Here is a 26,958-nt window from a genome sequence, read left to right as displayed (position 1 = left end):
CCCAGCCTTGCTTTGATCCTGATTCCTGCAACCCACCTCAAGGTAAGCAGCAAGAGATCAGCCATGGGGGTCCAGCCACCTTTTTGAGGCAAAAATGAAACATTTCAAGGAAACTCATACCAGGAGGTCTCCCTGGAGTGAAAGCCAAGCCTTGATGAAGTCAGTTAAGACAGAACTGGACAAACCTGCGAACATCCTGATTATACCCATCAGCACTGGTGTGCAGGCTGGTTGGGGTGGATCACCAGCCAGGTCGTGAGAATCAGGTCACCATGGGCCCATCGGCAACTCACTGAACAGACCACTGACTGTTAGGAGTAACCAGGCAATCGCTTACCAATTAGTCTAGAGCAGGGTGATTGCGGTTTATTATTGCGGGAGCTGGAGAAGTGACTCAGCTTTGCCAGGCTTCGTGGCAGTAACTGCGGGTACCCACAAGCCGCACTTATCATCAAAGTTAAGTCTTCTAATGTCAGCGTCCAGGGTCCCCTGGGTTAAGCAGCAGGGTACCCAGAGTACCAAGAGCATTCCTCCTTCTAGGAGAGGATGACTGCATAGAAGAGGCAACCAACAGCCAAGATACCTGCCTGGGATAATCTCAGCACTTCAGCCTGGGTGTAGTGCCTGGCTGAGCACAAGAAGCTGAAGCTCTGAACAAAAGGAGGAGTTGGTTGGGGGGTACAGCTGTAGTTTTTCAGGGACTGCTCATGGGAGAGCCTGTGATATCCCCACAGACATCTTAAAAACAGACTGAAAAAGAGTGAAGAAAATGGGGAGAGGATGCTACTCAAGTATTGCCTTGCAAAGAACTGGATTTACCAAATGTTGCTTGGAGAGAAGGACCAGTGCTTCAGTGCAGGTGATGATGTCTCATCACGGATCTTCATTCCTGCAGAATAAATGTTACTAACATCTCTCTTCAACTGCAATGGAGCATTAGAAACCACTTGGAAAGGACTAGCTAATAAAAAGTCAGGGTCCTGAATTAAACTAAAAAGCGGTCCTATTATTTTGTGTTCACATGCGTCAGATACACATGCCCTCTAAGACAGCTGTGTAAACCTCAACTGTAAAAATGCTACAGTATAAAGACTAAAGATCAAGATTCCCAAAGCAAAGTTAACACTGCACCTTTTGCCTGACAATGAGGTGCAAAAATGACGTGTAAACACTCAGGACACCTTAAGGTGGCTAATAGAAGCCTATGAAGCTGCCCAGGGAGGTAATTTCTGATCTTAAGATAAGCCTAAAGGTTTAATCTGAAATGCTAATGAGCGAGGAAAACTGGAGAAGTTCTGAAGAAGGATTTAGATTGCAGATACCATCTCATTCTGGGGTGGGATGGAGTGTTTTACCACAAGGCAATCCCTGTTTCTGCAGTGTCCTTTCCCACCACGGCAGCCACACCGAGCGAACAATACAGTGTAGCTGCCACAAATCAGCAGGGTAAGTGACAGTGCTTTTATGGGTGCCAAATGGAAGTAACAAAATGCAGGAAGCATCTTGTCAGATGTCACTTAGCAGCGATATCATGGGGGAATCTGGGAATGGGATTTGCCTGCATAGCAGGAATTCCTCAGTCCACGGAGAGGGAGAAGCAGAAACAGCAAGAGAGGCAGAATCTAATCTTGGCCTGTCGAATGAACGGGAAAGATTGCTCAGTTCCAACTTTATCTCGGGGAGCAAACACAAGGTTTGGCACGTTATCGTTTTACCGACCGGGCTTGATTCCTTGTTGCCCTATAGGATTCCTGCCTTAATCACAAGACAGGAGGAAAAATACGTCACAAGTGAGTACCTCTCCTACACAGGGTCTAACAAAATAAATTCAAGAGACTGACAGCGCACTTCACGGAGAGAGCTGCAAGGAGAACACTGAAAATGCTTTTTCAGATGACATTTTGTAAGGAAATAAACACATACCTCAAACACATTTCTGAAGACAGATCATCATTACCAAGGTCACTACAAATTTTTAAATTAACGGAGTCCCCATCATACCTTTACTCATCAGTCTCCTCAAAGTGCAGCAAAAATGGCCCAGAGAGCTGCACACTGAGGACGGAGATGGCCACCAGTTTCAATGGGCTGCAAAAGGAAGCCGCCAGCCCACACCTAGAGCTGAGCCCAGGGACTGAAATCCCAATCCCAACTCCCTGTAAATCATGGGCAGCCCAATTGGTGGTTTTGTTTCTCTAGTTAAATAAGGAAAGGCCAGAACACAGCAAGACGAACATTTTATTGTGCGAGTTGAAATGTTTTCTTCCTGAGCACATGGTGTGCGTGTGAATGCATGAGTGTGAGAAAGACACTGAAAAATCAGGATACGATTATGAAATTACCCAGCTACCCACTTAGGATGTACCTGTGACATGCAGGGTATTATCTCATTTATACATGTGGGCTGGCTCGGAGAGGGCTGGTAAGCTTACACGTGCAGGGAAACCAACCTGGATCCTGGAAGCAACATCGTTGTGCTAACAAGGCGCTCCACCTAAACTAATTAGCCCTGCCTTTCAACAGGCTTAATTAGGTGGGGCACCATCCTGCGCTGTTGTGGCGAGACAGCTTCCGGTTCTGGAGCTGGCTCATCCATAGCCAGTCCGAGGACTTCAGCACTTCGCTACCTGGTGCCACTCACGGATGACGTCTGTGTGGGAGCAGGGGCTCTCTGCCCACGGCTGAGCCCAGAGGCAGTGGCTCTCCTGAGCCGGCTTTCTGCTCTCGGATCTGTGCAAAACTGCCTGTCTGCGCCCCTGCTGCTGCACGGAAAAGTCCTCCTTGAGAAACCATGAGTTGACTTCCGCAACAGCACAACAGGCCTAAGACAAGGAAGGAACTATCCAGACAGACCACAGCAATGATTTTAATTCGACAAAGGTGAAAAATAACCCCAAAACATGAAAAATGCAAGGGGCTAACCATGCTCTACTTCACTGTTTCATAAGAGTTTTGCAAACCCCAAACAAAAAGGTCCACATTTGGATCTGCCACAGAATTCAGAGGTTACTTTCATCCACATACCCACCTGTGGCCATTAAATCGGGTTTTGAACCGGGTTATAACCTCGAGATAATGAATTTATGGTCTAAATATTCTGTGAAGAGTGAAAGTCCTTTGACTGTGCTGAAACAAATACTAGAGTAGGAAATGGAAGAGGAATCTCAGGAACGAAACCTGGAAGTACAAAGCACAGTGCTGACATACCTGAAAAGCTCCACTTGGCCACTGGCATCAAATGTAAAGACAAAATTTATTAATAATTCTCAGCTTTTCATGAGGAAAATTATTCAGAAATTCGAAATGAGGGTCAGAATAAGGGCACTCACATCACTGCAGCAACTTAGAACAGGCTGTTGGTAAAACGTTAGACCTGTTTAAATCAGTTCCCTCAGTTCCTGGAAAGGTTACAATTTAACACAGAACTGTCCTCCATTTCCTCTCAATTTAATTTCCTTAAGGTCTTCAATATGAAAGTTAAGAATGTGGCTCCTGGACGCATCCCAACCATAATTCATAGGAATTCTTTAAGACGCATATCAACCTTTGTGTCCGTATGCCTTTTCTCAGCATTGGAAAGACAAGGCGTAGAGTCATCCGTTATGTTTTGAGCCACCATGCCAGCCATTTAAATGATATTAATTACAAAACATAATTAAATCTTTTTTTTTCATGGTGAAATGTAATTTCTTGAAAGCATTATCCTTTAGGATGGAAGCTTAAAAAACTGATTTAATTTGGAATTTTAATCTGTTTTCCTACAACAGATATTTTACATACCCAAAGGGTAATCATGTCAACTTCGCTGATTTACCTTATTTGAACTTTCTGCCCTTATTTAAACTCTCAAAATGAATGAATACAACTGTCATCCTACAGCTGAAACCCAGAGATACTGCTACTCTGCACTGAGCAGAGCCGCCACTCAAGTATGCAGCATGTTGCAAAAAATGACCTGTTCTGACATATTTGGTTTGCAAGTGATACTCTGAGTAAGCCCTATCGACTGATCTGTAATTGTACCAAACGACACCGTGGGAAGGCAGAGTATTGCTCACTGCAGATCATGGGTCAGTCATAGAGCAGAACCAACAGAAAGAGCTTGAACAATCTGAAAGCACATGCAATTAAAAAGAGTTGTTTAATCTGCCATCCTCCAGCTTCTGGAAACGCGGAAAGTTTTGCACGTTGAAGCTAGCGTCCTTCAGATAGCTCTCTGGGGGCACCCCAAGACATACGGATTCACTTTTTGCACGACCACACACTGTAACTCTGAAGATTCTGAGCGAGCCTCAAGTCACAGAACTAAAAATCATCAGATCTGCAGTAGCTGACAACAGAGCTAAAATATTCCCTGCGCTAATCATCTGTATTAATCTACCCCAGCGAACAATTTCAGCTGTTCATAGCTGTGACTCACTATGCTTTATGTTTACTAAACTGCACGTACAGCCTTTTAGAATAATCTGTTTAAAATCACAGAGTAAGTCCCACGGGTAAAAGGGTGGGGAGGAAGAGGGAGATGTCAGTATCCTACAAACTAGCATCATTTGTTTTGACAGCTTTTAATATTCCATATTAATCCTTTCACGTGCTGATATCTACTGTGCCTCTGTGTCACCTTCAAACTGAGGCCATCACACCCTGGTTGCCAGCTTTTTAAAAGATGTGTTTGGGACACAAGTCAGAACTGGACCATATTTTCCCCGACATTGCCAGGGACACAGCGTCAGATTCATTACATGGTCATCCATCATCAGAAAAACAGATAATACATAACACCAGGTAATAATTTATTTGTGTTTTTTTCCTATATCTGGATCATTTTAGCCAGAAGGTGATTAAACCTGGAGGTCTGAGTCCTGTATGACTACTTTCCCCAAACCTGAGGTCTCAGTCTGACCCGAATCAGGCTGTTAACGCTAGAGCTAAGCAACTAGAGAGCTGCCCCAAAGGGGCAGATGGAGTATAAACTCAAACCCAGCAATGACAGGCAGACTTGGAAGTGTAAGTGCTTGTCGAATCCCTACAGCCAGCACAGATAAGAACAGCCTTTCACTCTCAAAATACATTTAATTAAGGCCTTCAAAATATACTTATTTAAGCACCTCAAAACGAGTTCAAGGAAATCAAAATGTCAGCTATACTAAAGGCACCCTTATTAACAACCTCCGTTAAAATATCAGATTAAATGGACATGGAAATGGAAATGTTCCCCACTGAAGGTCAAATATAGGTTGGTCTACTGCAGATTATTCCAGTGGTTGCTTTTTACACTGTAACTTCTATGATGTGTGGCACCTTTCAGAATTTCTCACATTTAGCAGCATAACAGAGGCACCTCATGTTAGCCTTGGCCAAGGTCTCTGCACTGTCATTCACACTACTTCTCTGAAGTAATTAATTCTGTGAAATAAGTTCAGTGAAATTCATACAGTTTCTGTGAAATATCCGATGCTAAGCTGCACATGACTTTCCATTTAAGGCAATTTGCAATAAGAGACATTCTAGCAGCATGCTAAATTGACCACATTTGGATGTGGTAAAAAGGCAGGCTCAGAATGAGCAGCTGCTGCTGAAAAATGTGGTGTGAGCATCATCTCTTCTTGCGTTTCATTTTTTTGTTCCTGATCTATAAAGTGCGAGTAACAGATTTTTGGCTTTTACCTGGATAGTACGTTCCCACTGTAAGTGGATGGAAATATTTAAAAGTTTCACGCAATACAGTTGAAACCCAGGAAGCTGCAAACAGTTCGTGACATTTCAGTAACAGGAGTTTCGGGAAATACCCTGCCCAAAGAACTTGATGATTAAGGTCATTAAGATGAAGGCCCAGCACACATATTTGACTAGGATCTGGATGTGGACCACAAGTATTACTGCCAAACCAGAAAATACTCCTGTTAAGGCTAGAAACATGTATCTGGTTTTCTCTTCTTCAAGAAGTACCTTTGGGAAGAAAGGGAGGAAAATATTTCACAACTGTCAAATGCTAGCAAGATCTATTATCGACAAACCCTGCACTTGTGTTTGCTAACTTGTGAATGTTTACTTTGAATTTTTGCTAGCAGGATTGGCCCCGCTCTGTGCTCGACAGTCCCCGCAGAGCAGACAGTTACACCACATCCTCTCGGGCTGTCCCAGACCAGCACGAGAGCTCCCAGCGTGGATCCAAGTGTCCTGTGCTCGAGTCCGTAATGGCAGAGCCACAATTTCAGGTCAATTCTCATAAAACTCAGAGAGGGAAGGAGGGAGGGAGGAAGGGAGGGAAGGAGAGCAGGAAGACAGGCTGGCTTGTCCACTTCTCAGAATAGCGTGCTGGTTTTTCAGAGAAGACAATGATTGCTCTGTGTCCTGCTTTTGTCAACCTAATATATGGTATTTAAAGAAAAATACATTGCTTGTAAAATGTGACATTTTAGAACCATTTTGGTATTAAGTGTTAAGCTTGTAAAACCTCCCTAAACACAGGCTTGCAGCATGAAAGGCCTAACCGGATTCAACCCATTTTAAATGAAAACATTGGGGTGTCTGGATAATGCTCTAAGGGCCCTGGCAAGCTGGACCCACAGCCTTGCTCTGAACACCTGGAACCTGGAGTCGTTTAGGCACAATGGAAGAATGCCTGTTTAAGACATTTTTTGAAGAGCGTGGAGGTGTGGTAGGGGAGTTTTCATATGCACAGATGTTTAATTTCCTCTTGGAAAGGTATATTTATGACAGCAGGATATTTATACTAGAATGAATACATTAAAAAGCATAGCTCTTTTAAAATTAAATCTGACTATGTAAGTATTTAGTACTGAATAATGGCCACTGATCATGGCTCCTAGTAAACAACAAAAACCAGCATTTAACCTTGGGTCAGATCCTAGTCTTCTGGTTGATGAAAGGCTCTTTGCCATTAGACTTGGACAGGCACAGTACTGAATGTAAAACCAAAAGACATTAACAGTCAAATCAACACACTGCTAGAGTTTGGAGGAGGTTTTGTTTTTTCTATGTTCTGAATTCCTAAAATGATTAAGTGCCTGAATGCACAACAAAGTCAATCAATGATACCTTTACACATGAAAATATATTCCACAGGGACAGACGTATTTAGATGTTTTTTAAAGTCTACTGCTTAAAAAATTTAAATCTTTGTAAGCATACATATTTTTCCAGTGAACCGAATTAACTTGAGAACCTGGCATGTTTTATTAATAACCATAAATAATTAACAGTTGTTTCCTTTCTGTCAAAAAAGGATTGCAATTATACAATACTTGAGGCTGTCATTTACAGACACTTCTTGCAGAGAAAACAGTATTACAATAAAATGTTTCATTAACTGTTAGTGTAACATTCTCTACCAGTTGCACAAGGACGTTATGCTCACTTTAATAAGCATACCCTGCTTAACTATGTAAATCTCTTTTAGTCAATCAGGAGATGAAAAGATACTAAGAACAAAACCAGAGCATTCTGGGGTGATTTGAACATTGAAAACAGTCAATACGTTCATTGCTCAGTATCACTGTTGGGGAATGGGTGAGTCTAAACTGTATTTCAGAATGGATGCAATTCTGTAACTGAATAGAGGGAAGAAAGAGTGCATTAGCCATCCTTCACTCCCTGTTCTAATTCGACCTGAATTATATATTGATTTTAAAAGCTCTTAAGGGTTTAATCTTTATCCTATAATCGTAGAGTTAACTTTGGTGGGCAAAATATCTGCCCTAGAGAGGACAGCAGGAGAATTCAAGTTCTATCCACCAAGGCCAGCGCTTTACCCTCTGTATATGCCCCTATCACAAACTCAAATCAAACACTGCTGCCACCGAGACCAACAAATACGAAACAATCAGCGCGAGTTCCTGCCCAGCTACGGACTGAACCATTTGGCCGCTGACAACCGAAACACAAAGTGCGAAACACTTACTTTTTAAAACACAACAAGAAAGCAACTTACACTTGGAATCAGATCCTGCAGGAGGACAAGGTTTTGAACATTGGGACTGTCCAAGGACAGGCTGATGGCTCTGGGATCTGTGCAGTGCATTACCCTGGGAACATCTCCGCATAGATACTCGGATGCAGCCTCTCACACTCCCGTGGCCAGCTGTGTCTGGGACACGATGCTGCAGCAGCGAGCTCAACCTTGGGGGAGGACGGAGGAACTTATATATAACTGCCACGGGGATGAGCTGATGGGTGCCTTCAGGAGGCCGTTTCAGCTCCCACTGGCTGGAAAATGCTGATGACATAGAAGTTGAAGGGGCTCAAATCAGTGGGACAATGAAGAACCCTATTCATCACTAAGGCATGCACAAACTGTGCCCCACGACCTAAGAAAAATAACTCAGCCTGCCAGAAGTTTGTTTTGGGTGTTTTTGTTTGTTTTGGTTTGTTTTTTATTCTCAGAACAAGTACACATTTCTCAAACTCATATGGAACTGATTCAGTACACTGAAGACTGCGATGTCAAAATCTCACCCACAGCAACTATTATCATTCTATGCAGAAAACAAAAGCAACACAGATTTTATCAACTCTGATATTAGCAAGAGCAAAGTCTTATTGTCTTCGCAGAGACCTTAAGCAATCCAATACGAACGGGAGCTAAGCAAAGCAACAGAGGGCTTTCAGGACTTGACCTGTGCTTTAAAGAGCAGCGTGAATACGGGGACACAATGAGAGCATGCCACTACAAAGCTCCTTTCATTGCCACCTTGGGTTTGCAGTTGCCTGGATCATTCAGAATGAAACCATCCATCAGAGAGAAGCCCTTTTAATAACCTAGGACTGTTTTTATGGTTTTATCCTACGTAGCAGAGTGCGTTATCATCAGTGAAATGACCTCAACAAAAAAACCTGGTGGTTTGGCTCCTCAACTGTTCTTCAAGAATGCACTGCTGCTGTTGGTTACAACATACCTGCTTATCTTGTCAAAGGAAAGGTACTCCCTCTACCCGGGTGAGGATGCCATCTGTATGTATCCTTAGGTATTCAGCTCGCAGCTCCTTTGGAGCCTCTGCCCGTCGGCCAGAGCCATTCCTGACACCGGCCAAGGAGTACTGTGCAACCCAGAGCTGCCTTCAGCAATGGGCAGGATGGCAGCTCCTGGAGGTTGGTATCTCCCCAACCACAGTAATGAATGGACATCTTGGCCAGTCCAGGAGAGCCCAGCCTGCCTCAGAAATATGCAGGGAGTCCCGCTGGCATCACGGCCGCTCGCCCCATGGCCGCAGATGGCAGCTGGGCCCCAGGGAGTGACAGGTTCCTGATGGCAGCAGCACGTGTAGCATCTTCATGTGACATCCACAGGTGGGGCGGAGGGGAAAACAGTTTTCATCCGTTGCTATGGAGTCATGATTAGCTTGTATGTCTTCAGAGCCTGCCGAGGAGAAATGAAGGCTATTTTCTTATATAGATGTCATGAAATCAATCCTTGCAGAATTTCTGGAGTCAAAGGCTAAACAGGTTTGCCTGAATACCTTCTGCTACTTGATACACAAATCAATCTAGCCGGGAGACCTAAAATGAGTGTCATTTTTCAGCTGGAGCTGATCGCAAAAAACGAGTCTTTAGTCTCATTTGGAGTTTTTTGTGCGCACAGGAACATAACAGAAGTGTGTTAAATAAAACGCAAGCATTATCTTTGCAGAAAATGAGTCCTAGAAAATTAGGCAAAAAACCCCTCCCTTATTGCAAAGCATAGTGACTTCAGAAGAAACTTTTCCCTTATTCTCTCCAAATGCTAAAAGAAAACCTGATGTTCTTCTTTTAAAATGTGTCTGCCTCTAGGTCTTTGGCACAGGTTTACTGATGGGAGGGCCGGCAATCTATTTAATGACTGCATTGACGTCAATAGCGTAACTGAAATACTTACTAAGATGCATGAGTCCAACTTTCAGGGGGTGTGTGTTCACAGGCAGGCGCAACACACGAAACGGACTCTCCACAGGAATGAACTACCCCCGATGAGCAAGAAACGGCCTCTGGACGTCCCCAGCACGGGCTGGGGCTTGGTCAGCGATGCTTGTTTTTTCTGCAGGTGGCTTTTAAAGTTCACTTTGAAACACACACTTTTAATTTCCCCAAGCAGTAAGAATCACTTCGCTACTCCACAGCCTTAACTTTACTCAGTCACGTCATTAACATGATATCTATCTGATTTCTTTCAGTTTTGCTTATTTTCTAAATAATCTGCATCATTTTAGCACCGCATCCTTTACAAGTAATATTTGTAGGTAATAATATTTGTAGGTAAGTCTACAGCACCACTGAATTTACTGTGCACAACCAGTTACTTTTTAGCTCAGCTATTTGGCAATACATGGTTCCTCTTGCACTCTTGTTGAAAGCCTAAACCATCACATCTACTTGACTCGTACAGTCTTTCTCAAAATCAAGAGGCTGGATCTTCAGCCAAACTCACAGCAGACCACCAGAATTTCAAAACGAATCCTCTACTTCATATATGCCCAGAGCTATTCTCCGCACGCCAAGCAGAGGAAGCATGGTACAAGATCACCAGCTCTGTCCAAATTACCTGGGATTGATAGGTATCTGTAACCAAGAGCTGACTTCGATACATGGGGCTTGTTAACTCCTCCAAAAGGGACTCTCATTAGCACAAGCACCAGCATTATCCAGTCTTTTGTTTATGCTTTATACAAATGTTCGTGCACAAGTCTGTGTACATCTTACACCCACATAAAAAATGAAAGAGTACAAGTTTTGAGTTCGTGTAAAGGCATGTGAGAAGTGCAGACAAACGTGCAGATATACAGGAAAGCAGAGGCTAAGGCACAAGCAAGAAAAATACCAATCTTTCACTCCCATCCCCAGAGAGGAATTTTAACAAAGCTTTAATCCCATGAGCCCTGAAAAGCCTGTGTGTGACATATCCCAAAGGACTACACCCCCCAAAGCCTCGGGTTGCAAAGCACATCAGCTATATTATATTGTTAGGTACATAATTAATTGTGAGGACAGACTATAATTATTCAGTGTTCAAAGTATCCAAGGGGCGCTCGGTTGCCTGCTGTTGAGAAAAGTTTCTGCAAACCCCTCACAGCTCCAGGAAGCGCACCACACTGTCCGACCCTCCACGCTATGCTTTGCTCCCGTCAGCTATCGGCAGCGTTTAGATGCAGCCGCCCATCAAATGAACCAGTACAGGAAAATACCGTCCCTCGGGGTATTGATCTTTTGGCAGAAAGGGGCCACCTCTCTCCCCTGTTGCCCTGTTCAAGTGGGGAGGCTTCTCGCAAAGGCACGGTGGTGGCACGGGGAGCTATGCTAGTCCAGACAAACATGAAGACCAGGTGCACAACCACTGTCAGGCAGCGAGGGAGAAGCCTTGATCTTGGGAATCTAAGCAAACACCGTGCTGAGCTGAGAGAAAGAATGTGGTAAAAGACGAAAAAATCCTGGGAAAAATACAAAGGAAACAAAACAGATGGAGGAAAGATTGTACCAAAATGGGTGCAAGAATAAGAGGCTTAGACCAAACGTGGCAGCCCATGAAAGATGATTGAATTCGGAGCAAATTATGGCCAGTGAAGTAATTAAATATGGAGGGAGGAACAAAACTAAGCAGGAACTGTCAGACTTGCTGCTGGTTAAAGATTTTATTAGTTGAACCAGTTGCGTAGGAACTGAAGACCTTTCACTGATGCCAGGGGAGGAGAGCGCTGATTTGAGAAGAGAAGGTGCTGACGGATTCACTGAGCCCAAGGTAGCAAAAAGGTCAATGAAAGAAACTGTGGCAGAGGCCACGTTTAAAAAAAACCCCCACAAAACCACCAAAACCCAAGGAGAATAGGTGAAAGGAACATCACAGGCACAACGTGTCTATATCACTGTAACTCCAGAGAAGGCAGTTGGGTAGCACCCACTGATCATCCTGGCCCTACACAGCTGCACTCTGTAATGTCTGTAATGCCATACATCGCTTAGGAAGCCCACGGCCCGAAGTATTCCCATCATCCTTTCCGGCTGTGGAGTACATGGGCTAATTAAGGATTTAGGTGCTTTTTGCTATGGCTTTGTATTTCCATGTTATGGTTTCTCAGGTAATTCATAAAAGCAATTTCATTCGTTCCTGTGATCTGTAGTTGTAACAAAATAACAGGAAAAATCTGCCAGATTTACTTAAGCTGATACCAAGGACAAAACACAGGATGTTCAATACATATTCCTCTTCCTTTTATGGCTGCGGTTATAAGGTTAAGAAAGCTCGGAAATTTGCAGTGCCATCAGTATCAGCTTTGAAAGCACTTAGTCCCATGAAAAACCTGGCCAGAATTTTTCATACTTTCAAGAAAATGAAAGCGAAAAAGAATTTCATAATTTTGACACAGCTCACTCATTTTGCCATGGGCCTGGGTCCTCAGTGATGCAACTCCTGGGGAGTACACTAGCAACAGATTTGGCTCCTCTCAGTTTGAAACAACTGACAAATCCCGTAATATTCTGGCTGGAGTAAACAGCTGGCATGTATTACTTCCAGTGCAAACACTGAATGTAATTTGTCTCCCTCCAGGGTAATTTTATTAATGTATGCTAGCTTGCTTTAAACCCCAAGTTCTGTACTTTTCATAACAGGATATAAATCACTCCACTAATGACAAATAAAAGGAGACATATACGAGGTGCTCATACTGATGTCAATTGATTGTGGTAAATCTGTGAATCAATGTGTGACATGGGAGAGCTAAAATAAAATTCCAAGCTTTGCCGACTAACCAATCTAGAGAATATAAATGCATTTCATTTCAAAACACATTCTTTTATCTAGAGGGATGTAACGCAGCCCAGTCCCAATCAAAACATTACTGTTTCCTTCTCCAAAACTTTCAGGAAAAACACTGTGCATCCTTTCAGACACAGGAGCCATTGGCACAGAACTGGAAGCATTCTGATAAGAAAAATCTCTCCTTCCTTTCATAATTTCCAAATCAGAAGCCATCTAGCTGAAAAAAAGCTGCAAACACTGTAAAAAAAAAAAAAAAATCCCCTAAAAATCTCTGTTCTTGCTGCATTTAAATGGAAACTTCCTTAGAAAGTAAATGGCCAACATTGTTTTCTGCTATCCTGGAATGAGTTACACCAGGTAACACTGGCTGTAAGCAGGCAAAGGAAGGCAACCACCAAACTGACCAAGGGAATTGCTGCACAAAGTGACTACAGCCTGCACGGGAAACAAGAGAGGCTCTAAGGAACCTGGAATGCGCTCTGGGCAGCAAAGCGGGGCCACAAAATTCAACTATAAGGTCAGAAATTCAGAATGATCCTGGCTTACACGCTGTAATAGCACAAAGTCAGAAAATAAATAACTGCAGGACAGAGTAACACTGGCATTCCTCCCTATACCTCTGTTTTCAGGTGAGCATGAGAAGAACGTGAGCCGAGAGTACACCACCTATATCACAGAAGCAAGCAGGCAGGTGTCCGGGCGCTGGCCTCCCCGAGAAGAGCGCTTCCCCTCTCTCGGCCACGACTCTAAGCCCCGTGAACTGCCTGACGGTTTGTGAGCGTGGCAGTTCTATCAGGCTGGTTTCAGAGTCTTCCTTCAACGCGTCAGAGCTGCTGCCCCTTCCCAGCGAGCTCACTCCTAACGCCCTCAGCACAGGGGTGTGACAGCACGGCAGATGCAACGTCTTAGCCTGGCCAGGAAGGGATTGCTTCAGCCTAAAGACGGGGTCCTGGTGAAAGAGCGCTGGCAAAACTCACCAACAAAAATAATCTGAAATGGAATTTAACTAAGAACCCCAGACTTTTTCACTAGCAATGTCAATATTGGCTTCTTTCATGTAGCCAGTAACACAATTTCCTACCAATCCCAAAAACATTTCTTATTCTTATCTACAAACTGTCACAATTTACTTCAGTTGTAATGATACAACTCACATTTTTTGCTTCATTTGAAGACTTCACCTAAAGGCAGTTAAGATTCACGGTTACGTACTCATTTACTGGAGGGGCCACAAATCCAGCCTATACCTCTCCACTTTTTACAAATTCCACAAGCCCCTGAGCTGCAGTTTTCTTTCACAGCACAGCTCACTTCCATATCCAGACATTTTCTTTTTTTCACGTCTCAGGTAAGACATTAATATAATTTATTTTAGATATATTACCTAGCCACATATAATCACTAGCACTGAAACACTAAAAACCATGAGTCAGGATCACAAGGTTAAAAATGCTGAAAGTTGGATTCTTTTCAGTTGCTCTTTTTGAGCTTTGCAGGGTAACACAGAACTTGCTGTACGATTATTTGCTGTACGATTATGTGTGTCAGACCGTTCAATCAAAAAGGAAACTGAAATTTTCACGTATGCCCAGCACTAGAAGCTTGGGTTAGCTAAAAACTAACAAGTATCCTATGGCTCATGTTGGAAATACTGTAGAAAATTATCCACAAAGTGTTAAAAAGTTGAAAGTGATTCTTTCCACAGAAAGCGTTAAGAAAATTAATGTAAAAATTCCTGGAAGGGAATTCACTCCTCGTTATTAGATTCTGTTACTAATATACGACAGATCTATGGAAAGCTTACGAAATTTTCCATTATTTTTTCCAAACAGGCCACAAAATCAAAGTCTTGCTAGAACAGATTTTTAAACAAGGTGACGAGTTGCATTCCTGCTAGCTCTGACTCGACACTGTTCACACAGAGGGAGTGAAGAAGGCATTTAAGATTGTGATGTCCAGTTTTCTTTCTGCATCAGAGGTTTCCACATCCCATTAACAAGTTTTGAGGAACCTAATCTGGAAGTCTCACAGACTATACGTGTCCCCAGACAGTAAATAATACACAGCATGAAAGGAAATGATAGTTATCCAGGCTTCACACACTGTAAAAATTAAGTTCCTCCAAGCACATAATTATTGGAAAGGCTGAGATTAAACCTTACAAATGGTCACTCCTCCAAATCTTATCTCCTCTGGGGGAATAACCTTTAAATCAATGCAAGTAGGGCCAGCTCTGTTCTGAGAGGGGTCCCACAAGCCCTCAAGCACTGCATGGCTAAACCCAGGTGTAAAAATAAACTCGTCATAAGTAAACACCAGGATGCCTCTGCTTCCCATCCTCAGCACCTCACCTAACCTGAGCAGCCCCCTGCTCCCACCACGACTGCTCCCTGGGCTCACACTGCTGCCTACCCCGCCTTGCTTTGGCACTCTGGGCAGACGCTGAGCCCCCCCCTCCCCGGCGATCCCTTGCTCACCCAGGCTCTAGCACAAGCTGTACACAGCCCGCTGCCTGCCATCCAGAGGCTTTGCTGGGTGTTACTCTCCTCCGTGATTGTAGCCGAACCTGCTTGAGTTTGCTGTGGTCTCTGATCCGGCACAGGGATGAGGACAGGGTGACTGAGGGACACCGAGTGCAGGGAGGGGAGCAGACAGGGGAGAAGATGCGATTACCCACACTCACTGGCTCCTGCTCTCATTCAATTGCTAAAGGTAGATTTCAAAAGACTGCAAGCAAACAACAAAAGAAAAAAATGCCATTCCAGGGCAGCCTAATAAAAGCAGAGGAAGTTTCACCTGAGAAAGGTTTTTGAGATTGCAATTTTTACATAGATCACATGGAAACAAACTGAAATAAACAGGATAAAAAAAAAAAATACAGCTGTGTCTGAGCCTGTTCAATGCTTGTGGGCTGGGGCTTGTCCAGGCCTGTGCAGCACAGGGACTCAGAAGAACAGCAGTCACTGTGGCCATGACTATCAAGCCAGAATCATGTTTGTCTTTTATGCTAACATACAAAGATAAACCCCAAACCCAAACTATTAGAATAGCAATATTTTGGGCCTGATGGTTCTCGCGTATTGTTTTTGCACAAGTTAACTCAGAAGAAGCTCTACGAGCCCAGAACTGCACCAGGACAAGGAGGCAGAGAAGCAGCTGCTAGTAAAATGATGTGCAATAAAGCATCGTCTGCATTTGACCTTGCAGGTAATTATCAAAGTCACACACATACCTTGCAGGTTAACTCTGGAGACAGGTGGCTGACTTGTTGCTGGAGATCTCCTAAGAGGAATAAAGAATACTCTATAAATAGGTATTATTTGATAATTTCAAACCCCGTTGGCAGTCCAAACTGCCAACTCCCACAGTTAAAAATCCTTCTTCATGCTCACAAAGAAGCCCAAATCACTTTAAAATTATCTGGCAGTTAATAAGCACTATCAATAGATCTGTTAGGAAACCCCAAAGATCTATGTCCCCTGGCTAGGCACACACACATGCTGGAAAGAAGGTATACCAGGACAGACGTGCCATCATCCCACACCGCCTTTGCACCTTTCTGCTCAAAACATGCCTGGAAGTCAGCAAGGGCTGGTCTCTGTGGCTGAAGTGGTCAGTGGCTCCCCCAGAATTTTCTCCCAAAAAGCTTTTCCTGACAAGGTCTGGACTGGACCCTGAAGTCATGTCAAATGCTACACCCACATGCAAGGCTGTAAGGTGAGAAACATTTGGCTTTAAACCCCACAGTTTGAATCGCATCTGGAAGCAAGTAAGAAGAGGCTGCAGTCACTAGTGTAAGCTCTGAAAGAGCTGAAGGACATTTTTTTGACTAGGAGCAACAATTTCATTAGAAAAATCTGGATTTCGGAAGGACCAAAAGCTATTTGAAAAACTGGTTCAAGTCAAGCAAACAGGGTCTGACTGGAAAAAGGGTGCAGTATTTCTCCAAATGCCAAAATATTTTACTGCGAGATTTGCCAAATAAAACTGTTAAATTTTCAACCTGAAACCATAATTCACTTGGGAAAAAAAGAGACTTCTTTTTTAAAGAAGTTAAAAAGAGTTGACACCAAAATGAAGATACTTCATTTTGGACTGAACACAGTATTTCAGGCTGACCAAAACCAAAACTTTGGGCTTTTACTTCCCTAAGAAGTTACTGATACATCTTAACTGAAGCCAGATTCCCCCACATTCTCTCTTAGCCAACCTCCTAACCCCATTTTTTTTGAGTCAGCCACTGAACTGAAACATCCATTATTTTCCAGCTCTGCTTTGAAGCTAAAATCAAAGCAAGTGAGCAGCTCAATTCTGCTTCAATTGTAGCTTCAGGGAGTTCTTCAGAAGTGCTCCAGGAAGGCTTCGCTAACCGGGTAAGGTCTACAGTCCTGCTTCAAACCCTCAGCCCCAGCCTCCTGATCTGCCGGCAGCACGTGGGCCAGTGGGGCCCCAACGCCTGCTCCTCAGCAGCACGCTCCCCTGGGTACAGGCTCCCCTTGCCGGCTGGGATTTCAAAGGCTCGGCTTTTCTGGAGGGAGCTGCAGGACTCAGATTCTTCGAAGGGTTCAGCCCGTGTTGGATACCGACCTCTCCAAAAATCTGCCCCAACCTGCCTCTACTGAGCCTTTGAAAAGCCAAATCTTGAAATCTCTCAAAACCAGAAACTCCCCAATAGGGACACCACGCCGTGGCTGCAGTGCTTCCAGTATCTGGGGAGACGTGCTCCAGGTATCTCCAAACCCTGCACCGAATTGCACAGACATGCCTTTTGGGGGGTGGGGGGGTGGAGAGGGATGAACTAGTATTCAGTAGGGTATTCCCCGCTGCAGAGCCTGAAAAGGGAACGGCACTGCTCACGGCATCCTTGAATTACATCCTGGCTGTGCCCATCCTGGTTTCTGTGGCAGCCAGGGTGCATGCAGCAGAGACCCAGAGATCTGCGTTTCGACTCTTAGACACTCAAGTGTACATGGCTCGCACTTCCCGCTCCTTCTCTCTTGCCGACGGGCATGAAGAGGAGCAGGCGCCGGATGCTGACCGTGTCCTGGGCTGTGGCTGCCAAACTCAGGCACTCCAAAACCATTAATCATACCCTCCTCTTTTCCAATCAGGAAACTGCCTTAAAATCCCTGACGTTAAAGTCCAAAAAATATGACTTCTAGTTGTTTTTTTTTCCTCCAGCCCTTAACATTCATATTTTCCAGCATTTCTGTAAATACGTGGGACAGCATCCTCTTTTTCTTTCTTGGGCCAGGAGGGGTGGAAGAGGAGTAAAAAAAAGAAGGGAGAGGAGGGGCTAAAGAAAAGATGAGATTCTCATGATCCCCAGAGCACAAGTTTAAGTAAAAAACCACATATCATGAGACATATGATAAAATCATGAGCTGGCGGCACGGCTGTAACCCAGCAGAGCTGCTTGGAAACTGTGCAGAAAGCTCCGCAGCGCCTGGAAGCACATTCTGCCACGGACTTGGATGTTTGGTATATAATGGCTTAAACATTCAACAACTTTTACTTTGGCTGGGCAAATGACTTTATACCTCAATCAAATCTGGGAATGTTTTCAAAAGGACACTACAAGATGCCTGTGTGTCCTACAGGTTACACCCTCGCTTCCTTCCAGCCCCGTCCTATTTCAGATTCCTCATTAGGAACTGCTGAAACGCTCGAGCTGTTCAAAAAAGCAGAACTTAAAAAAAAAAAAGGAATTTATTTCAGCCATCTGTTTTTCTATTAACCTCCATCTTGGAATGCGGCGGTTCCTTCCCATCAAAATTTGCGAACGGAAATCAATGGGAGGAAAACCTCACGCCTGGATAAATGCTGGGCTTTGTGTAAAATACAAGAATTGCACGGGAAGGCAGAAAGCAGAGTCCACGGTGGGTGCCCAGGTGATGCCACTCACGTGTGCAGCAGCATGGTGTCCCACTGGGCTGCGTTTTCGCACCTCACCCTTCGCTCCGGGAGCCAGAGGGACGCTTCGAGCAAGCAGTGCCTGCCAGTCCCAGGATGGGATGGGTGGGTGCGTAACTGACATCGCCAGGAACAAACGATGCTGGTTTCATGTAAAACAGCTCTCTTGGGGCAAAACAGGCCAGCAAATGACCATGACTTGCTCCTTATAAATAGCTAAGGGGAAACGGTGGTTCCCGACAAAGGCATAAAAAGGCGTTTGTTTGGCTTCTCCTGTTCAGCAGGTATGAAAAACAACATCCTCCTCTTAAGTTCAGTGCATCGCCTTCCTCATTCAGTGCAATTACAGCGTCAAATGAAGTGACATGGGATCCCCGGCCTGCGGAGAGCACAGGCCAGTTCTTTGGGCAGCCCCCCAGAGCCAAGCTGCAGGACGCTGCTGCCTGCCCTGCTGGGGAAATCCTCACCATCCCCACATCCTCCTGCTTGGACATTCCCTCCGTTGGCCGTGACCACCTCTCTTGTGAAACCACGGTGGAAATGGAGGGCAGCACCATGGCTCGACTGTGACACCTCCGTTCCGAGCTGGGCACCTAACAAACACTTGGGATAGCCAACATGGTGAAGCGTGGCAGATGCCACATCACACACCCCCAACATACCCAGAAATGCATGACATCCCCTTTCCCAAGCAGAAATACATCGCTCCCTCTTCAAGCTCGTCATGCTTTTCCAAATGTCTCCAGCCAGGTACCATCATTGAGCACCGTGAGAGCCTCTCTCGGGGGTGTAGGGGCACAAGATAAAGAGTGAAGAAGGGGAAATGGTGGGTCGGTGGCCACCAGGAAGGCGCGTCTCTTCCCCGAAGGGGAAAAGATGATGGCGGGGGCCCGGCCGTGCGGGCTGCGCTCTGGCGCCCCCTGGCGTCCCGCGCAAAAACCAGAGTGGGCCACAGGCAGCGCCATGATAGCCCCGAGGCCGGTGGGGTCCCAGCAGGGACCCCTCCAGCCCCTTGCTGGACGTGTGAACCGTTTAAAGGGTCAAAAAACCGACGGGCTTACTTGTTGGATGTGCCATGCAAATTGGTCAGGAGCGTGAAGTTGTTCCTCACGCTTCGTAGGCTCGCCAGCACCTACGAGGGAGGCAAAAGCAGGAGAGGTTATCTTCTCTGCTTCAGGTTTTTTGGGTTGGGGGGGAGGGGGTTGCGTTTGTTTTAATGTGGCTGGCAACTCACCTGGGCGAAAGGTGTGACAATCAGGTCGTCCCCGTGCCTAAGGAGAAATGGAGAAAAATATGTAAATTTACCTCAAATGGGGCATCGTTCACCCCAGAGAAAGAGCGTTTTACAGAGGGAGGTTTCCCCAGGTAGCACCCACCACAAAAAACCCCAACATTAACCCATGCAGCGTTTATTCAACACTATAGAAAACCTTGTTCCTAATGGAAAGGTCTCGCAGCTTATATCCAAAACAACCTGATTGTTCAGATTGGTAACGCCAGGCAATAAAAGCCAGGAAATTCAAAAGTTAAGGCACCACGGTGGAAAAAAAACAAACCATAATGGTGTGGGGAAAGGTCAGCTTTGAATTTCCTGGCTTTTGTTGATCTCTGTCACAGTCTTTAATGTTATTCAGACGCTGGGTTTTATCCGGCTGTTTTCATCATGGAAGATTTCAGCAGAAGTTCTGAGAAAAATACATCGCCACCGTCAATATGAGGGTTTTTTTTGCCGATATTGTATAAAACACTCACGCGTATCTGAAAAATCCAACACGATTTACCTTACTGAGACATGGCAGGGTAGTGCTATTGCTGTGTAGCACAGAACCGACAGCAGCCAGAAAGCAAGGCAACCCAGCGTGGTTGCTAGTGGGTTCCTATGGGTTGGGTTTTTTCTGTGTTTGGGTGTTTTCTATGATGTGCACCTCATATGCTGAGCAAGGGCAGGAGAGCAGGCGTGGCTGCAGGCAGGAGAGAGCAGGCATGGGCCCCAGATCAGCGCTGGACCACTTCAAAGGGGTATTTCTCCTGCCAGAGAGCACGTCCGCTTGTCCAGACTCGGGTATCAGTTCTGCTAAGTCTATGTTTTAATTGAAGTTGTCTCAACACTGATGTCAAAACCAGGTCAGCATGGAGATGGCAGCACCCCGAGTGCCACAGGAGCCTTGATGCCTGCAGTAAATGGACATGTCCAACCGCAGGCAGCTCTGAAGCTGGGTGGTGGGCACAGTGGGATGGGGCTCTCCCTGCCCCAGCACAGAGGTCTCCTCCAGCTCACTGCTGGGAACATGGGGCAATTGTTAAAAATCCACCATTTACACAAAACATGGTATATGCATCATTTGGAGCGGTTATTTTGTCTCTCATAAATATTTACTTAATGTTAACTAACAGAGAGGGATGTTCTCTTTCAGAAGAATACTCCTCGTGGATCTTGCTAATATTTAGATTTCTATTTCATGACAAAACTTGTAGGGCTTTTATAACAGTTCAACTTTTTTATAGCTTAATGGTCACTTTAAACTGTGCCTTTTAAAATAAATCCAGGACACTCATTTAAGCTCCACGCTCCGTGTTACATTGATCCTCTCAAGCTCAACCATCTGTCTCGGGCTTTCTGCTGTATTTTCCTCTCAGTTCCAGCGAACAACCCATGACAGAAAACAGGATGGAGAAGAGTAATACTGTAAATACAAGTACAATCATATTTCTATTGGCTAACAGAATATTGCCTACTTAAGACAAAGCAGAGTTGATGTTAATGGGGCTCTGAGAACACGTGGTGAGAGTATAATGGAGAAAAGAGGGCAAGCAAGCCGAGTGCTGGAGCAACAAGGTTCTCCTGCCTGCAGGTCCAGAGGGGATGGGGCAGCTGGCAGCGGTTCTGCCCTGAGCACAGCCCAGGCTTCACCCTGCAGTTAGCTGCAAGTGCTTCAGGCCCCAAACACCAATTCCCACGTGAAGAATTAGTACTAAGAAAGGTAAAATGCAAGATTTCTCTACTTTTTCAGGATATGGATTTGAAAGCTCTCCTGCTAAACTATGGAGAAAGGGGGAATATTTCAAGAATGAGATGAGGGAAGTCAGGCCTTGGCAGACCATAAAAGCACCCGTTTTGGGCACTCGAGCTATGAAATGTGAGTACCACCCAAAAGCACCTCTTAACAGAGCTCTGAGGATTATGGGAGGCTGTGCAAAGCCTTTAGTTACTGCAAAATATGACATGAGCTGAATTTATGCTTACTGTTCACTTGGGAGAGAAGAGTTCCTGGACATCGTCTTTGGTGATAAGTCATAGTCGCTGTCGGATCTGTACAGGAACGACTCCCTGCGCTGGCTGTGGCCTGGGAATGTCGTGTGCAATACGAGTCCTGACGAGGAGCTGGCCTGCGGGTCCAGCGGGCTGCGACCTGGGGACGGGCCATTTTCCACATCAAAGCTGTGAACAAAACACATACTATGTGTCACACGCATCTGCCAAAAGATGTTTTTTGGTGCATGCGTCACATTTGAATTGCCCATACCGTGTCATCTGCTCAGTACAGGAATGGCAGGGTTACATTTACTGGAGCCTCTCACTGGCATATTTCTATCGCATGCAAGCAGGACTCCACATTACGATAAAACATTTACCCCCGAGGCTTCTTTCCTGACTACATCTGCTCAGTCTTCCTTCAGCCTGAATTTCTCTGAGCTCAGCACAGCTCCTGTCACTCTCAGCACAAACACGCGTCAGCTAAACACCATCACCAAGCTCTGCAGCTCTTCCCACACCACCCCCATGGCCGCTGTGTTTGCACAAGCCAGGGGGTTCGATTTGCCAAACCTCACTCCTTACAAGCATAACGGGGACTAAAGCTACGACACGTCCCATCCTCCAGCCAAGCCCTGTCCCCACCCGTTCTGGAAGCAAACTTTTGAAATCCTGCAAGATTTGGGAAGAACTCGGCAGTTGCACAAGTTGGACACCCAGGTCTCTTTTCAGCCATAGTTCATGTCTCAGCCATCCGAGATATTAGTTCAGTGAATTTCAAACAGCTGGGCTGCAAGATTGTTTAAAAAAATTGTAAAAAGCCCCAAACCTTCTGTCACCGTTTCCATTATACACCCACTTTCTTACGGTTTCATAACTTGGCTGCTGCAACTTGTTGCTGAAGTCACCCTGGACACTTTAGCAAGTGACACCCCTCGTAAACCCTGAAAATAAGCAGGTTGGCCTCCTTCGCTTGGGCATTTGGATCTGATATAAATACCATATGTGTGACCACGTTCCAGCTAAGCCAAGTGAAGTATGGCTGCGTTCAGTATGAATTCTCTTGCCTTTGGAAGTCTGAGGCTTCACCTCACTTGCAGTGGGAGCCGAGTCCTCACTCCTGCCAGGGCACATGCCTCTCCCTGTTCCCGATGTTCTCCCAATTTATTGCGCCTGATGACGGCTCATAACTGCACCACCGAGCTGGGTATCCACTTGCACCATGGCCACAGCCCTGGCGTGGCCGCTCCTGATGCAAGCTGCTTCCTGGTGCTTCTGACTTCCTACACCAACTGCTTTGTATGAACAACAACTGATGAATTATTGAACAATTTCTCAAATATCAGTGATAATACATTGCATGTGAGGGATTGCATACTTTGCTTGAGCAGTTATATTTATAACATAAATATTTATTTACAGTTGTGTATGTGCTTGGGAGGGAGTGGGTGCTCAGACAGTTATTTCTGATGTCTCCAGAAACAACTTACTGGGGTGGAGCAATAAAAGACTAGGTCAGTTATTCTGGCAGTTATTCTGTTCCTCATGGCTACAGATAGAGGGTAAGTACTTTGGTCTCGCACTATTTGGTCCCACATACGGTTCCTCAAGAATTAAAAAGGGCATGGGAACATGCATTTAATTAATGCAATTAAAAATATGCCTAAGCACTAGTGCAAAGATTTTTAGATTCTTTGGAACTCCGAAGGCAGGGCACCAGTATAAAACAGTACTCACTGAAAGAGAGTCCAACGTCTACCCTGCCTCACTGTAGCATTTACTTACCCAACTGTGTAAGTACATCTTGAAACTGCTAATTGCTCAATCATTACTTTTTTCTTTTACTCTTTATTATCTGCTCTTCCACCAATGACAGCTTCAGTACACTTTATTTGTAGCCACAAAGTAATCAACAGAAGAAACCCAGCTCTGTAACTATGGCATCTACAAACAACAGCCAGCTGATAATCCATACCTATTCAGAAAGTAAACTCTGATTACTCAAAACATTTTATTGCAAAACCTTCAATCAAGAATATCTAGTTTAGACACAAATAGAAATACAGCAATGAACTAAATCTGAGCATTTAGCTGAGCAGAGAGCTTCTTCAGGCTGTGTGAGACTACCTGCTGCTTGCTGGTACACATTAGCAATTGGTTTGGGAGCAAAAGTTAACGCACAAGGTTTAAAATGTGTGTAAGAGGCAAAGGGAGGGAGGCAGGGGCAAGGCTGATGAGGGGATCTTTTGCAAAGACTACTCAGTAGCAAAGAAGGACATTTAGTAAGAGGGGAACTATCCACCAAGGACCTGGGTTTGCATGGCTTACTGTAGCATGGCTTCTATGCCTTGAGGAAGGCGGAAGATACTCAAATCCCCTTCCCTTTCCCTCTTTTAACACCCCTCCCCCCCCCCCCCCCCCCCCCCGCTAGCCTAGGCCCATTCTGAGTCACTCCTACAGAAATTCCCACCTAAATCCCAGGGATCTGCAATACCTTCAGAGGATGTGAACAGTTTTCATAGCTGGAGGTGTAAGAAGGACCCTGGTGCTCTGTGACCTGGGTAAAGGTGGAGGTTAAACCTTGGCAAAGGCAGAGCTTCCCAGGAAACAGTTTGCCTGAGCCGTGGAAGTTTTCCAGATTTCTACAGCACTTGGGGCTCACTCTGGGATGAGACAGAAAGAAGCCCAGCACAGTTGACGCCCAGCTCAAGGTGCTGTGGCTGCTTCCAGCCACGCTGCATGCATGCAGCTGGCTACTGGCTGCACGCTGCCCATGCTCCCTGTGCCAGAGCCTGGGACGCCGCAGCACGGATCACGCAGTTAATCCAGCCGGAAAGGCATTTTTATTTCTTTCCGCAAGTTCAGCTTGTGGCCGTGCCGGCCCCCTCATCTGGTTCCCCTTCCTTGGGCCTGAGCCAGCACTCAGCCAACCACATCCTCAGGCATGAAGTTAACAGAAAATTCCCCTCTCAAAAGTGAAGGCTAACCAGGGGTTTGTAGTTACCTCTACCCAGAGTGTCCTATTCTGTGCAGGTGAACAGGCAGTCCCAGCGGCACAGCTGGGTGGGCAACGTCTTCACTGGGATGGCCAAAACCCAGGTCTTAATTCTCTGCTGCTGTGGCTTTTTAATAGTCACAAGAAGCAAAATACAGGAAAAGACTTCCCCCCGATGACCCAACATTAGGAGAACGTGGCCTGAGAGATGTAGAGCAAGAGCTTAACCTTGTGTTTTTCAGATCTTTGCTGCACATCAAGTTCACCAGTTGCTCTTGGTTTGTACAACAGCCCATCTGGAATTGTATCCTGATGCAAAAAACACCTCCCAAACAACCATTTGCTGAGATTGGTAAGAATTGCAATTAGATTGTAAAGTTGCCCTCTCAGAGCTGCATTTTCCACTAAATTTTTTCACTAGAAGTTAACTGATGAGTTCTGCTGGAAAAACTTAATCATCAGTGTGGCACCATGTTCAGAATACTCTGCAGATTTTAAGGGTCCTCTCCAAAGTTTGCAGCCCAGGGTCTTTGCGTAAGTGGAAAATGTAGCTGTGTTTGTCTAGTTAAAAATAGGGATGGCAACAAAGCACCACTACAACAGGCCAGAGAAAAAACAAAAAGATAAAATTTGCTTTGCAGTTTATCTTCAAGCAATGGCACTTGCAGTCAAGACACCCCATTTGTGAAATAACGTTGGCACAGAAGCACCAAAAGAAGTGGCAGCAAGACTCAGAGGTAAAAAGGTAAAAAAAAAAAAAAATAAAATCAGCAAACGCTTGATCTGTTATTCTACAGTTGCTCCTGACCCCATGTCCATACCAAGGGATGGTGGATGAAATGTCTGTGGCCCGAAGCCCAGTCACCCACCAATATGTGCTGCATCTTTCCCTTACCTCCTGTGCCAACCCCACGGGCTCTTCCGCACAAGCACATGGATCCCCAGCACGCTCAGGGTTAAGTGGGCACTGTTGAGACTTAAAATGGCATTACCTAAACACACAGGTCACAAACCTGGTATCTAAGGTCCCTATAAATCATCCAAGATAAGTCCCCCACAGTACAGCTCCTCTCTAAAAAGCCTGCCTTGCTCCGGTGCACCGAGCTGACACCATTCCCCACCTGCCTCCCACTTACATTATCAGGTTTATTCAGCCAACATTTCCAAGCACTGTGACAGTCTCAGGGGGTGACGGCATGTCTGGAAGCCACCCAGAGCTTCCGAGGAGCGAAGCCCACTTGCTCAAGAGCCAAGAACTGGCTCCACGGGAGTAAAGGTGACAGCATCTGTTTGGGGTGGGCATTTGTTAACCACCGATACAAATCCGCGGTGCAATCCCTATGCCAGAAGATAACTGCAAATCAAAGACTTGACTGACAGACAAAACCAAGTCTCCTGAGGCCCTTCTGTTTTTAACGGTGGATTCACAAATGTGCAATTCATGAGCGTGGCTGAGCGGCACCCCGAGGTGAGCATGTTCTCAGCATTACTGACCACCACCAGATGAAGAGAGGAATCCAGTGGACAAAGAAAGCCACAAATCCCAGTGCCAGCCAAAGGGAACTGCAGACCCACCAAGCAAAATCCAACCTGGCAAAGGGTGCAACGGCAGGGGCAGTGCCGCAGCCCAGCAAGTCTCCACTCTCAGCACTGCAGAGCTGTGCAGGAAGGTGGCCTGTCCCCTGGCTTTCTCTCCAGAGCCAGGCTACAGTTAAACTCAACATCAGGCTCTCTGCTTTCTCAGCTGGAGGAGAGGAAAGCTGGTGGTGGTGGAGGAGAGGAGGTGGCAGGGTCAGCAGCAAGAGGAGCAGGGTGGCCGCAGAGCAGTGCTCAGCCGGGAGGTCAGTGTGAGCTATGGGGCAGCCGCAGCTCCATCTCCTTTGTCGCTCTGCATTTTTTAATAAACTAGGATCCCAATAAAGTGAAGAGCAGAGAAGAAGACAGCAGGTGGCAGGAGTCAGCCATAGCTCGCTCCGACAAGCAGCTAAGGGGGCACTTGCATTGGACCTGCGGAAAGATGTGACTGTAACACGGTAACGAAGGGAGGAA

General features: G+C 45.5%; 1 protein-coding gene across 2 annotated transcripts in view; it reads right to left on the bottom strand.

The window, feature by feature from the left end:
• Positions 1 to 26,958, bottom strand: part of PDE4B (phosphodiesterase 4B) — a 188,173-nt gene that overhangs the window by 38,543 nt on the left and 122,672 nt on the right. For both annotated transcript variants that reach the window (XM_086462173.1, XM_086462174.1), the window contains 4 exons: positions 21,906 to 22,100; positions 19,896 to 19,932; positions 19,723 to 19,793; positions 15,981 to 16,030 (listed from right to left, as the gene is read on the bottom strand). In XM_086462173.1, coding sequence (XP_086318299.1) covers positions 15,981 to 16,030; positions 19,723 to 19,793; positions 19,896 to 19,932; positions 21,906 to 22,100 — 353 coding nt within the window. The remainder of the gene's footprint in view (positions 1 to 15,980; positions 16,031 to 19,722; positions 19,794 to 19,895; positions 19,933 to 21,905; positions 22,101 to 26,958) is intronic.

This window comes from Leptosomus discolor, chromosome 3 (assembly GCF_034619465.1).
Source record: "Leptosomus discolor isolate bLepDis1 chromosome 3, bLepDis1.hap2, whole genome shotgun sequence".
In the NCBI taxonomy this organism is placed as follows: Eukaryota; Metazoa; Chordata; class Aves; order Leptosomiformes; family Leptosomidae; genus Leptosomus; species Leptosomus discolor.
Note: the sequence above shows the minus strand (reverse complement) of the source record. Positions and strands in the feature narration are given on the sequence as shown.